Source organism: Misgurnus anguillicaudatus, chromosome 8 (assembly GCF_027580225.2).
Source record: "Misgurnus anguillicaudatus chromosome 8, ASM2758022v2, whole genome shotgun sequence".
Lineage (NCBI taxonomy): Eukaryota > Metazoa > Chordata > Actinopteri > Cypriniformes > Cobitidae > Misgurnus > Misgurnus anguillicaudatus.
In genome coordinates, this window is record NC_073344.2 from 17,976,510 (window position 1) to 17,991,853 (window position 15,344).

A 15,344-nucleotide genomic window follows, 5' to 3' on the forward strand; every position below is an offset into this window, starting at 1 on the left:
AACTAACAGGGGGGCACGTGGCTTCCAACGGGGGGCACGCAATTAGCAACAATAACTTGCAAAAACAAGGCATTAAAACAACAAATACAGTGCAAGCACACACAATTTATACAACGGGTACAGACTGTTGGCTCATTTCCCATATAAAGTGCAGAAGATCAAAAACTATGTGCAAAAGTTAAACTATTTTGAACTTTGACCGCTGCGCTCGCGCTTCGCTCATCCCAACAACAAACCACCCTCGCACGGCGCAAGCCATTGAAATGAATGGGTTTCATAACGCAGCGCACACCGCGTCCTTAGTGAAAGCTGCTTTACCATAATCACGTCGCAATTATGTTAACGGTCTATAGCCACACTTCACATTTAAGCTTACGTAAATTAAAACAACGCCAACTTACCTTTAAAAAAGCTGAAGCCGGTGTGTACGAACATTAAACTTCCTTAAAACAGTGTCCTGTAGATTTTAAATTTCCACCTCGACCTCTAATCTCCGAGTTGGAGCCAATCGGTGTTTGGATGAAGTCAGATGGAGCAGGCGGTGCTGGTTCGTTCTAAATGTTCTATATCCATATTTTACACGATCCATAAAATGCGGCGAAAAACAACGTTGCTAGTATCAAGTCACAAATATGCTAAAGACGTAAAGACACATGAGACCCCGCAATACAACCAATCAGAGAAACTGGTCTAGTTTAATTAAAGAAAACATATATCAACTATATTTTCCTCATTTGATTACATTAAAAGTCATGAAACATTCAATGTTTAATTTATTTTAATTATTCTTGATATATATTGAATTAATAAAAACTGTGTAGGGGGGCACAACAACCTGTTTGGGGGGGCACGGCCGACGAATGCCACCCCTCCCTTGACGCCGGCCATGGTGCCCCTCAATGTCTATTGTGGTTATTTATGGCCCTGGTTACATTTGTAGACCTTGTACAACTGTAGACCCAAGAGACACAGTGGTCTTCCATTAAATCTCTGGGCCAAAAGTGCAGAATTTAAACCTTTTTCTTAAATGCCATTACGAGTAGGCTTATAAACCTTTATTGTGTTGCAGACAAGCTTATTGTTTTGTCTCCTTTTGATAACCATTTAGACTATAGTGAATGTGGTGATAAACATTTATATGTCTCAACACCTTGTGTTGTATACAGCCTATTTCCACTGAGAGTAATTGACCCAGACTTCATTTACTCATGTTACACAAGGTGCTAGTAAGGGTTCTTCTGTTTTTCTATTCTACTATTTCACTATTTTGGTTCCCCAATTCAGTCAACTGTTCTTGGGACAAACCATTTTTTTTCTTACACTCTAAAAATGGCTGGGTTATTTTTGGCCCATGTTGGGTAAATATTGGACACATGCAGGGTTAAAAATGACCCAATGCTGGGTTAAAAATTACCTAATGTTGGGTTGTTGTTATGCAACCATTAAACCACTGGGTTAAAACAACCCAGCATTGGGTCAAATTTAACCCAGCCCTATTTTCTGTCCAACATTTACCCAGCATGGGTCAAAAATATCCCATGAGCCTGTTTAAAGTGTACCTTTTTATAGTTTTGAGAACCTTTAAATAACCTTTTATGTAACAGAAAGGTTCTGCAGATGTTAAAAGTGTTTTATGAAAGCATACAGCTTGACAAAGTACGTTTATTTTTAAGTGTGTAGCAATGCTGGTTATTTTTAGTGACTACTAGCTTAGGCACACCTTCGGTGTTGTAAAAAAACAAATGGGGACACTTCATGCAAATAAACCCTGCTATGTGATGTGGTTGCAAACAAAACAGAGGATATTGATCCATTTATAGACTCTATATTTGGCTGTTAACGTGATCAAGCCGTGCTCCTTTCTCTTACATTGCACTTCTTTCCATTAGATTCAGATTTCTGTCAACCTCGCCTGATTAGCAGTCTCTTCGTTTTTGTTTCACACACTTTAATAAATAGCGGGTTTCACTAGAATATTCCTCAATTTCCCTCCGGTCTCTCGGAAAGCTAAAGTAAAGTTAATTTACATCTGTTAGACTTCAGAAAATCCTTTTGTATGCAGATTTGCTGGTTAAGATCTACATTAGTTGAGCGAATTTGTATTTGCAAAATGAATTAGCATAATGATCAAGGTTTTACAGGTAGGTCCGTGCAAGCTTTAATGGCAAAAGAAACCCTGACTCTACAATACAATAAAGGCTTTTGTGAAATGAAAATAGAAAGATTTGAAAAGGAATCACCATCTGCCTTTCTCAAACAGCGTGGGTAAATCTCTTTGAGCGATGACAAAACACAGATCCATTTGTGCTTTGAAACTACGTCCCAAGGGCACACAGTTTTTTGATTGAATCATACCCCAGCTTACCTTTTGATTCAGAAATGTTGATTTTCAATGTATCCTGATTAAATGAATGAATCAGGGTAGAATTATTGCGATCTCCAAATGTCACTATCAACATCAACGCTCTAATCAATTGTATAACTAAAGGTCATTGATGTAGCAAAAGCATGGGTTGATGACTTCAACCATTTGTTATTTTTACCGCGGTTAATCAATGGGGACCTTTCATGTTCGTTCTGGCTTATTGGAATAAAGCATTGCTAAGGTGACTAAAAACCTATTTTTTTGTAAATTACTGTGCAAATTTTTAAGAGAGAAAAGTGAGGCGCATACAGTGATTTAGCTACCTATCCTCAAATATATATATATATATATTTATACAACAGTTTTTTCTGGTTCTCGAATCTGATTGGCTAAGAGGTATGCGATATTGTGCTGATATCGGCACTGTAACCGCTTCACCTTTCGTATCATTCCGCCACCTAGTGAATGGAGGTCCTAAGCAGGCTCATCTCTGAATGGAAAAACACAGACTCTCACTCTCCGTGTGTCTCATTAGTTTACTAGCTCATAAATCAGTCTGTCAAAGATCAGCGCTCTTGGATGTTACGTTAAAGTTAATGGGAGAAATGTCTTGTCACATCGTGTGGACGATTAACACTTGGAAAGAGGAATATAAACACTCGTTTTTTTTCTGGAGCTATATTTCTCATCAGAACGCGAAAACACCGTGGAACTGCAGGTAAGCACCGCAGCTTTTAAATGTGGACATTGATCATTTACTTTATCGCGACGTGACTATTACAACATGTTATGAGATATCGCCACTGGTATATTTATAAGCAGCATGCAAAAACATCTCTCTGACACTTATAAAAAACGTTTTATATAGTACTGACAAGAACAAAGTTTAATAATAATAATCGAGTGCTCGTATCACGTTAAGAATAAATGAGAAAGCAATAGTAACGTTATACAAGTATAGTTTTATTAACTTTTACCTCGCGCCAAAACAATAACAACACAAAAGACACTAAATATGAATTAAAAAACAAGTAATAGTTTGATCATGACACCAAATACTGCTGATTTGATCTCATTTTGACGATCATAAACAAACAAGGCCAACATGAGAGCCAGGGTATCTCTGTTACAGGTGTAGCCCAGAGAGGGCGGTGGTCAGCGGGGCGAGTGAACACTGACGTCCGCTCATGCTTTGGTCCTCTTCGTACCGAATCTCACTAAGCAAACGTTCAAACAGGCGCTATCTTTACTAATCGACTGCAGATTTAAATATAATACATATACATTCTCGACTGAACTAATCTTAAAACTACACTTTGTGACCACGAAACGGTAATATAAAGTAACGGCTTTTCCGTCCATTGAGTTGTTAAGAGCTTCAAAGCAGCCGAAAGTTTTACCTGTCATTCTGGCCGCCCTCAAATCCGTGGCGGAAGAAGTAGTTCTCAAACAAAGAGGCTTTTAAAATAACTCCGTTGTTGTTTTCTAGTTTTCGTTTTTCAAACGTGTGCCGTCGAACTGTTGTATAAAAGCAATATCGCTCTCGGAGTTGTGCGACATAGCTCTATATCATCACGGCTGCGACTGCCCCCGGCACTCGGCCTACGGCCTCGTGCCTCTGGCCTAATCACAGCCGTGATGATATAGAGCTATATCACACTCCTACTCGAGCGATATTGCTTAAATATATCGTCGCTGCCCGATGAAACTCACGTATGTCCAAAACGGTTACTTTTCAGGAAGTGAAAAAAAACACCGTATATCAAAAGCAGTTGAATGTAGCGTTGTCATACTTGGTACGGCATATTTACATGTAACCATATTCTTGCCAGTGTAATGATATAATCCACATTTGACCAAAATTGAGTTTAAATGGACATGCGTGCATATTTTACAGTAACTGTGATCGATACGCGTTCTTCCGATCATTAATTAGAATGGCCAAGTCGCGTTTCGTATTGACAGATGAATACGCTCAGTTTATTAAATAGCCTACGTCTTAGTTAAATACGCTTACTTTATTTAATATTAATTATAAGTGTATTAAATGTCTCTTGCAAGCTATGAAGGGACAATGAATCAATACACTGACAAAGTCCCTGCAACACCAGCTCAACCGAACAATGCCAAAGCACCACAACAGCAGCGCGTTTAATAAATGATTACAATGAATTTCATTACATATGTACAAGAAAACACACCATCAGCATACAACGCAACATATGTGACCCTGGACCACAAAACCAGTCTTAAGCATCGCTTGATTTTTCAAAACATTTTAACCAAATGCTTTCACAAAGTGGTGGGGAAATCCCCAGCGTATAACACCAATGCTAGACAGATACTTTGTTTGCACAGTCCTACCGTAATTAAGTAACTCATAGATGTTAGTCTGGCGTCCGGGGGAAACGTTTACCTCAAAGGAAAGTCATTGTCATGTTTATTCGGCTATATCCAGTGCTGAGCTTCGATGAAACTTTACGAGACCGGCGAGATGCTTCACAGGCGGAAGATATGCGGCGTGATTGACAGCTTTGACACCAAACGGGTACGTGAAAATCAAATGACATGATTTCACAAGTTTTCATTGGCTATTTAGGTATGTGACGCATACTGTATATGGAAATGAACCTGGACATTCAATCTGTCGAAGAATCTCAAAATCGGCAAAATGAACATACATGAGTTTCATCGGACAGCGACGATATATATATATATATATATATATATATATATATATATGTATTAGTTTTTTTTATATATATATATTTCAAAATATAAAAAGGCCAAAAAAATTTAAATATGTTTATAAAAAAGAGGCGCATACAGTGATTTAGCTACTTATTCTCAAATATATATATATATATATATATATATATATATATATATATATATATATATATATATATATATATATATATATATATTCAAAATATAAAAAGACCAAAAAAAATTGAAATATGTTTATAAAAAAATATTTTTCACCAATATATTTTTTGGCCAATTTTTTTATATTTTGAAATGTATTTTAAAAATTAATATATTTTAAAGCATATATATTCACGTCGCATTGGCAGAAAAATTTTGTATGCTACATTGGAGTAAAAAAAATTTAAGTTTAGTTTCATGTGCGCACGTGAAACTTTCGCTTGAGCATGCGAAACTAAACGTGGTAGTTTCACGTGTGCACGCGATTGTTTAACGTGCGCACACGAAAGTTTCACGTGCGCATGCGAAACTTAACTTTATTTAATTTTTGCTCCATGTCCCCTGAAGCCCGGAATACACTGCACGATTTTTGCCCTCCTATAAGATCATTACCTTATCACACTGTGCGACATGTATCGTTTAAACTCGGGTACGAGAGGCATGTAGACTGTACGATGATGACACGGAAGCTTCGGCGGCAGCGTCACATGTTGCGCAACGTCATTAGCATGCGTTCGTGGTAAACAAATACCGGCGTGCAGGTCGTAGCAGCAAACACACCGATGCGGTGATCATGCCGAATTTCTGACACTGTCAGAAAACTATCGTCGGCCGTCTTTGAACCTCTCTCATTGTACGACATAGGACCACCGATGAAGAGCCACGATCACAGAAATCGCGATGATGGCAATCTTTCGTCTGGGAAAGCCAATAATCGTGCAGTGTATCCCGGGCTTTAGGGGCTCCATAAAAAATATACTTATGATTTTATATTTTGTACGTACTTTATACATTTATACAAAATATTACACTTTGGCAGGAAAATATATATTTTTTGCCTGATGGGTTGTAAAATTACTAATTTATTTGTTGCCCCTGAAATACGTTTTGAAATATATTCTCATACAGTGGCGGCTGGTGACTGCTCTTCCGAGGGGTGCAAATTCAAAATATGTGTTGCTTGTGTTTTCAAAATATGTGTTTGTTGCGTCATATGAACCATGTGCATCATGAGTTTTGTTAAAATAAGTGCCTGCTGCACACACGTCAAAACCGTTTATGATAAAAGAGACGTTTTCACGTTCACAAAATACACGCAAGACACTCCCTTAACAGTAAACTCTGATTACGCATGAGATTATGTGAGTATCTGGCAAACGTGAGCGTCTCTTTTATCATAAACCCTTTAGACGCATCTGCAGCAGGCACTTATTTTGACAAAACACGTGATGCACATAGGTTCACATTTTTTGAAATGATAAACCACACACATGACGTGCTACATACATGTTGTGATGAACTTCGCATTGTGCACCCTCGAAATAAAGAAGTAAAGAAGTAAAATAGTAAAGAAATAAAGAAGACTTTATACAAAATGTATTTAGCATATATTTAAAAAATATTTTTGTCCAGAGAAATTTAGGTTTTTGCCGCATGGGTAATCTAGCCATAAACGTGTCAATGTTCTTGTTCAGCTGTGTCTTCAGACTTCAAATCATAATTTGCATAATTTGATTTGTAATGTATAGCGCAGTGGTTCTCATCTCCAGTCCTCGGCCCCTCCCTCCCAGAACACTTTAGATGTCTCCATATATAAAACACCTGATTCAGTTCATAAGCTTGTTAGTGTGTTAATTAAGGAATCGTTTCAAACATTCTGGCAGGAGCCTGATGAGTGGATTCAGGTGTTTCATATAAGGAGACATAAAATAAAATATTCTGGGAGGGTGAGGACTGGAGTTGAGGACCACTGGTATAGCGTAATAGCAGATGCTTAGCAGCATCAGAACAGGTAATAAAGCTTAATGTGCACACTGTTGCTTTAAGACGGCATGGAATTAAATCAAGTCTTTGAAAATGAAGGCTGGTATGCAGTCATGCACGTACTGAGGATGAGATTTGTGATTGAGTTGAAGTGCATGTACTTTGAACTGACCTTTGCATTGCACCTATAATTCACATTGCATTGCCTGCTAGCATTAGCATTAGCATGAGTTACTTGTTGGAAAGCATTTAATGAGAACCGTAAAGGAACGGTTTATCCTAAAATGTGTTATTATTTCTTCACCCTTAAGCCCATGACTTTCTTTCTTTCTTTCCTTTTATATAACAGAAATGTGAATTTTTAAAGAATTTGCCATTCTTTTTTCAAATACTGAAAGCGATTGGGGACCATTGCTGTCAAGCTCCAAAATGGAAAAAGCGCCATAAATGCATCATAAAATTGCCTTCTGCACTATATTTCAAGTTTTTTGTCAAGGCGGATGATAGCTTTGTGTGAGGAACACTGAAATTGAAGTCCTTTTGGGAGCTTAGCTGTAAAAATCGCCGTACTTTCTTTGTGTAGAAAACAGAAGCTGAGACATTCTGTCTAACATTTTAGTTCGAGTTTTACAGAAAAAAGGAAAGGGTGTAGGCTCAGAACAACAGGAGGATAAGGATTTTATTTCACTTTTGGGTGAACTGTCCCTTTAAGACCAGGGAGTTGATCAAGGTGAAATGCACCGAGCGCCACAGAGAGCATTCTGGCTTTTCATGCCAGTTTTCAATGTGTTTTTTACGAGCCTTTAAACTGATGTTTATGCCTTTTGGAAAGTTCTGTAACTTGAGGAGGAAGCTCAAAGTGTTTGAAGGTGAAAAGTTTTGCAGATTTGACGGTGTCTGTTTTTATACACATCAGACATGCAATCGATATGTCATAATTTATTGCAAGTGATATAGACCTTTTGCGAGTCGACGTCACAGTTACGTCACGTGCGCAATGTGGTGGCAAAAAAACAGTGAAAATGAATGAGACACACGTGAAACGAACAATATAACCCACTAGAAAATGTCTTGTTGTGCTGTTGAGTGTCAGAATAGGAATGCCAAAATAGATGACCTTCATTTTTATAGTATACCTTCATCGATGACACCATTTGAAGATAAAGGTAGGTGTTTATGGTTGCAATAAGCCCTCAACCGGACAGACTGGAGTGATGAAATCATTTGGAAATCTTTTAATAATTAGAATAGAAAATAATTAGAGAAGATATCCGGTTGTTCTGTCGAAGTCTGATCCCTCTTGTGTCTCTTATTATAGCGTTTTCATCACGTTACGTTTATTATTTATTTAGAAAGATTTAAGATTTGAATTAGTTCATAATATCAATAATATTACCATTTATTAAAGTTTTCATATTTTTTTCGTTTTCTATTACTTCTTTTTACCTTCTATCTTAGCCTATGTCTTCTTCCTGTTTGTTCTAAATTATGATGTTTACTAATAAATATATAATAGCACACACACACACACACACACGATGTAAAGTGTTAATAATATATAAACAGGCCTATACAAATTAATTATTTTTTATGTAAACATAATAATTTTAGAACAAACACGTAGGTTAAACATATAAGGAAGAAATTGAAAACAGGAAATGATGAAATATTTAATAAATGATATTATACAGAATACATGATAGTATTGCTCTTATAAGTACTTCAGCGATTCATACTGTAAAATAATTGATTTACGAATAAAGAACAACACATATACATTACATACATGCACACATATCAGTAGCCAAGCCATTTAAACTTTTAATTTATTTAAAAAATAAACGTAACTTGGTGAAAACATTATAAGAAACATTACACTTAAGAGAAATATAGGGGAAACAGACTTCTACAAAACACCGGATCCATAAAAATCACAGTTTAACGCTAAAAACACCTCACACCCCTATTGCGGAGTTGTCGCTTTCTGCCACCAGTTGGGCTCCGCCCACAAAAAAACGTCATCTCTGTTTGCAAACACGCAAAAGGTCTATAGCTACAATATTAGCTCTCCTCATTTATGATTGCAAACATCACCCAACCCTTAAACATACAGAGTAAACAAGCAAAGGCTTTTATTTCCATCTCATAAACATACAGATTTATTGCCAGTGTTTTTTGGGAGGCCACCCTACGCAGTATCTCCCATTAGGAATGAGTGATCAGATTTATGAGCATCAACCTCCGGCATAATTTACCTTCCCAGACAACCGTGTGCTTTTATGCAGATTAGCAATCTCAGTAAAAGACTTTTAACTGAGATATCCTGTTTTCCACAGGAGAGGGTCCAGGTCATTAATGGGGCCCTGTCCATCACCCGCTTGGCGCTGTCGGATGTTGGAATGTACCAATGCGTGGCTGGAAACAAGTACGGCGAGGTTTATTCCAATGCTGAACTCAGAGTTATCGGTAAGTTAATCTGGTTTGACTTGAGTTAAAAGTGTTTGTCTGCAATGACAGATATTACGGCTAAAATCCAAGATGGTGACTGCATTAATAAAGCTTACACTTTTTATATATGTTGGTAATGTCACATACTGTATAAATCATAGTAGTTTGTGTTTAAATATTTTTCGCTGGTTTTGTATGTGCAAGTTGACGTTTCATTCTTAGTCAACATTGCATTCAATGAACCAAAAGGGGATTTCTTGTACGTTGAAGAGATATTCATGGTTTATTAAAAGTGAATTGCATCGTTTTTACTCTACTAGTTTAATTAAATTGAACTGTAATAATAGAAACTTGTAGTCCCGCCCCCAAACTGACACCATTGGTTGATGCAGAAGTGGACAATGAACATTTAAACAAAAAGCTACATACTTTGAAAAACTACATTTAGATTAAACAAAACCGTTTGAAAGAAAATATTTTCAAGTTCACTTAAGTTCATTATAAAAAGTTTAAGCAAAATTGTTAAAGGGGCCATGTCACTTTTTTAAGATGTAAAATAAATCTTTGGTGTCCCCAGAGTACATATGTGAAGTTTTAGCTCAAAATACTATATAGATAATTTATTATAACATGGTAAAATTGACACTTTGTAGATGTGAGCAAAAATGTGTCATTTTGGGTGTGTCCTTTAAAATGCAAATGAGCTGATGAAATTCATGGTAGTTTGTTGCAAAACTAAATTGTGATGTGATTTTCTCTCTCTCTCTCTCTCTCTTTCGCTCTGCACTAAATGGCTGTGCAGTGGTTGGAAAGTGCAGATTAAGGGGCGGTATTATTATAATAAGATCTCCTTATGACATCATAAGGAGAACCAAATTTTAATGCACTCATTTTTCACGTGCTTGCAGAGAATGATTTACCAAAACTAAGTTACTGGGTTGATCTTTTTCACATTTTCTAGGTTGACAGAAGCACTGGGACCCCAATTATAGCAAACATGGAAAAAGTCAAATTTTCATGCCATGGCCCCTTTAACTTCATCACACATTCAGCCACAGCTTCAGTTGTTTATTGTTTAACCATACAAATTTGGCAACCATAGTGTCTGAAAAGTAGGGTGATCAGATTTTAAAATGAAAAGCGAGGACGTTTCCTAGTTCAATGGTCAAAATATCATTGAAATCTTATTTATTATCCATGAGTTAAAAACCAGGACAAAACCTTTTTGAATGTTTTCATCTTTTTATTGTTGTGTTTGTGGAGAACAGACCACCAAACATGACTGTCCCTGGAAAACGCTGCTGATCTCGCGTGAAAATAATTGGCAAGTCCCTTACACTGATAAAATGAAGTGCCTTTTAAATAACAGCGTGTGAGGATTATAGAGCCAGAGAAATTATCATAATAAAAACTCATTTGAGTTCGGGAACGTTGAAAAAAAGAGGAAAAGGACGTGACATTTTCCCTTTGTTTTTCTTAGCGGAGAGAGAAGCGTGTGATAATTAAAGAGTGCCACTTTCACCTAGCTTCTGCTCTGCCATCTCTGTTTCTACATCACACGCGCCGGCTTACAAGCATGTCTTCTTTTGAAGTACAATGATTAAAGAGGATGTGCTCTAAATAGCCCTTAATCCTCACGTCTGCATACCTGTAATTATGGTCAAATGTGAACGGAGAAAGTCTGTGGCTCAGTGATGCATTATGATCTTTGGGGGGAGTTGAAGGGTTCAGTCCAGCTCCCTGCACCTGCCGCCACTTGTACTGTATAGAGTTCAATATGGTCAATGCATTGCGTCATTTACTAGCAGCAAGTACTAAATTCAATTCACTCTTCTGTTCGTTTTACTGTTAATATTGAAGGTTTTCTATGGAACCAAACTAGGGGGACGGCACCCTTGGGGAGGGGGCACGAAATGGTGCCAAGGGCCCAGTTTATGACATTTTATAAAAACATTAATTTATCATAAATTCTGTGTAATCAAACCTCAGAAAAATATAGCTACCAGCCAACAGCAGTACATTGTATAATTTAATGTTTTGTTCAATTTAAATTTTAAGTTTGAGATTTATTTCATGAACTTTCTTTGGAGGGGACATGAAGGGAAGCATCCCACACAATGGGGAGGGGGGGACACGCCGAAAAGTTTGAGAACCACTGGTCTATGGCATCACTTTTATTTTTAAGAGTGTAATGCTATGCGCTCGACTTGACCTTTTATTTCTGTCATGGTGAATAAACCAAAAGTAATATCTGGTTTATTCATCAGACTATAAAAATTTTATGAGCAAAATTTAATGAACAATGCTAAAAAAAACTAATTTTATTTCCTAGGCGATAACCAGACGAATTAATTGTGCAATGCAATGGTGTCATGTGAAAACAGTAGCTTAGTACTGAACAAATAAGTGTGCTAATGATACCAGAGAAGAACCATTTTTGGCTGTATGGTTCCATAAAGAACCTTTAATATCCTCAGATATTAAAGGCTCTTTTCTTTTTCACAAAAGGTCCAGAGTGGAAATATTCTTTTTTACTATATTAAGTTCACAAACAGCAAAAAAATATATTTTCAAATATAATTTTAAAGGGGACATATGAAAAGTGACTTTATCCTGGTGCTTCTATCAATCTAGAAATTGTGAAAAAGAACAACCTAACTTAGTTAGTTTTGGTAAACCATTCTCTGCAAGCATGTAAAAAATAGGTAATTGAAATTTGGCTCCCCTTGTGATGTCAGAAGGGGATAATCCCGCCCCTTAATCTGCACTATCCAACCACGGCACTGCCATTTACAGCAGAGATCAGCTCATTTGCTTTTAAAAGGACACACCCAAAAACGTTACTTTTTTGCTCACACCTACAAAGTGGAAATTTTAACATGCTATAATAAATTATCTATGGGGTATTTTAAGTTAAAACTTCACATACGTACTCTGGGGACACCAAAGATTTATTTTACATCTTAAAAAAAGTTAAATGTGCCCTTTAAATATATTTCAAAATATACAAAAAATGTCCAAAAAATATATGTGCTGAAATAAATTTTTACAAAAATATATTTTTTGGCAATTTTTTTATATTTTACATTTTTTAAATAAATAAATACTTTTTAAAGCATTTATATTCACATTGCATTGGAAGAAATGTTTGTATGTAACAAACCTGTAAACCAAAACATTGTTATTTTAAATTAAATATATTTTCAACTGCAAAATTCTTATAATTGTATATTTTATACATACGTATACGTATTTTCTCAAATATGAAGGTTTGAATAAAATATTTTCAAATTGAAAAATATGTAAGGAATAATTGACAACGGGCCATTGAATATTAAGAAAATAATGCACGCCCAAGGTGGAAATGCGGCAAGACGCGAAGCAGAGTTACCCATGTAACATTTGTCGGCCAATCAGAATACAGCATTGAACAGACCTGTAGTATACATTTAATTTAGCTTTACTTTTTACAAAATGTATTTAGCATATATTTTAAACATATTTTTGGCCAGATTTTTTTTTCTTTTTTTGCCGTATGGGTATTCTTAACAAATGTGTGTATTTCAACTTATTGTCTAGATTAAATAAAAATTACAGTGCACTTTTAGAAACAAAGGTAAAAAAGCTGTCACACACAAAAAAAGAGTACATATTAGTACATCAAAGGTACATTTTGGTATCAAATGTGTACATATCTGTATCTAAATGGAACATATTAGGACCTTTTAAGGATACCGTCCTAGTGACTGCTTTTGTATCTTTATCTGAGAGTGTGGAAAAAGGTTTTGCATACTATAAAAATGTTAGAAATTGTTTTTTAGCTTTTGGAAAATCAAAAAAATTATGTTTCCTTTATGGCTTCCCTGCTAAATGTTTATTTAGTAAATGCTGTACTGTTTCTTTAAAACATAGTAGGCTGTATACGCTGTGCATTATTTATATGTAGTAGGGTAATATTCGATTCAGAGCATAACCCACATTAAAAAGAGTTTTTTGCTGCGATGCTTCTCCCGAATGTAATAAGGTTTCCCTGTTTAGCAAAAAAATGTGCTTTCTGTTGATGTTTGCTCTTAATATGATCTAAAGCTGCCTGTTTTGTTGCAGCTGTCGCTCCAGATTTCTCTCAGAACCAGCTGAAGAGTCAGACTCTGGCGAGGGAAGGCGGCGATGTACTGATTGAATGCAAGCCCAAAATGTCTCCGCGTGGAACCATCTCCTGGCGCAAAGGCAACGACGCCCTCAGAGAAACCAGCAGGTAGCCACCTTACCCCACACTCATGTCATTACTCATCTCCCCCTATTTTCCCTGTGTTATTTTATATATATCGCCATATAAAATCACAGCTTTTAAAGTCTGATCCAGGAAAAGTCAGCGTGGCTGTGGAGCACGCAACACCGAGGTCATGCTTCAGATCCGGTTGTTGATATAATGTCTTTGTCAAATCATTTCTGTTATTCACAGCAACAAAGCACCAATGCTGACTTTGACCATTCATCTCTGCCTTTGGCAACCGAGCACAGGAGCCAGAAAAACAGCATGTCTCAGCATGTCTCTGCTAAGGGCCGTGAAGATATGTCTCTAGTGGGCTTTGCTTTTCGATTTTAAGTGCCTCCCTATCTTTCGTTCATTCTTTATTTCTTTTCGTTTTACTATCCCTTTCTTTTATTTGCACACTTCGCCGAAACACAAGGGCCTCGCCGGGGGCCGTTATTTGCAGATGTGTTTTGCAGACCTCGCCTATGGACGGCTCTCAAACGTATTGTCTTTAAGTGCCTTCAGTTGGGTGTCCGTTCACATATTTATTCATTTGGAAGTTTTGGGATATCGAATTAAAAACGCGGATGGAAATGGCAAGTGCACAGATAGTTTAAGGTGGATAGATTTTTTGCACCAATAAACACATTTACTGAATACACTTAGAGAAAATTGAGGATTGCATTTTTGACACAAAGGTCGTTTCAATAGAAAAATGCATTATTGCAATCGGATGCAGAGAGTATTGCACAGTAAAGGCAATCCCAGAATGCACTCCGACAATCATTTGCAAAAGGAAGCAAATATACATCTATATTTCATTCAATACTTGTATCTGGTATCCATAAAAATAGTTGAATCTAATAAAATATCGACTGTTTACCCAGTAATATTGGGTAGAAATGTTTATGCTCATTGGAAAATTGCCTGTATACAGCAATGCATCTCATAATATAATACTTTACAATAAGGTTGTATTTGTTAACAATAGTAACAGTTCATTGTGCATTAGCTAATATTAACAGTTACAACTTTGATGTTAAAAATGTATTAGTAAATGCAAAATTTAACATGAACTAAGATTAATAAATGCTGTATTGTTCTTTCTTAGTTAATGTAAACTAATGCATTAACTAACATTAACAAATGCAACTTTATTATAAATAGGGATGCATAACGATTAATTGCGATTAATCTGTAGCAGAATAAAAGTTTTCGTTTACATCATATATGTGTGTGAACTGTGTATAATAATTATGTATATATAAATATGCACACATGCATGTATAATTTTAAGAAAATATATATATTTATATATTAAGTATTTATATTTAGATATAATATAAATTATACATAAATATACAAATGTATATACACATGTAAACATTTTCTTTTCTGCAAAACATACAACAGATAGTTAAGTAGTAAACAACAAAAACAAAACAGACAACAAAAACAACAATTTTGACAATGATTTGTTCTGCTCAGTGATATAATTAATAAATAAATTAAACTGATAATAATACAGATGATAATATTATGAAGCAATGATAATAAGCAAAATAATAATAATAAAAATAAGAC

General features: G+C 35.9%; 1 protein-coding gene across 2 annotated transcripts in view; it reads left to right on the forward strand.

Moving 5' to 3' along the window:
• The window catches only part of cntn4 (contactin 4), a 238,867-nt gene that overhangs the window by 147,642 nt on the left and 75,881 nt on the right, over positions 1 to 15,344 (forward strand). For both annotated transcript variants that reach the window (XM_073870408.1, XM_073870407.1), the window contains exons 10-11: positions 9,394 to 9,523; positions 13,610 to 13,760. In XM_073870408.1, the coding sequence (XP_073726509.1) occupies positions 9,394 to 9,523; positions 13,610 to 13,760 (281 nt within the window). The remainder of the gene's footprint in view (positions 1 to 9,393; positions 9,524 to 13,609; positions 13,761 to 15,344) is intronic.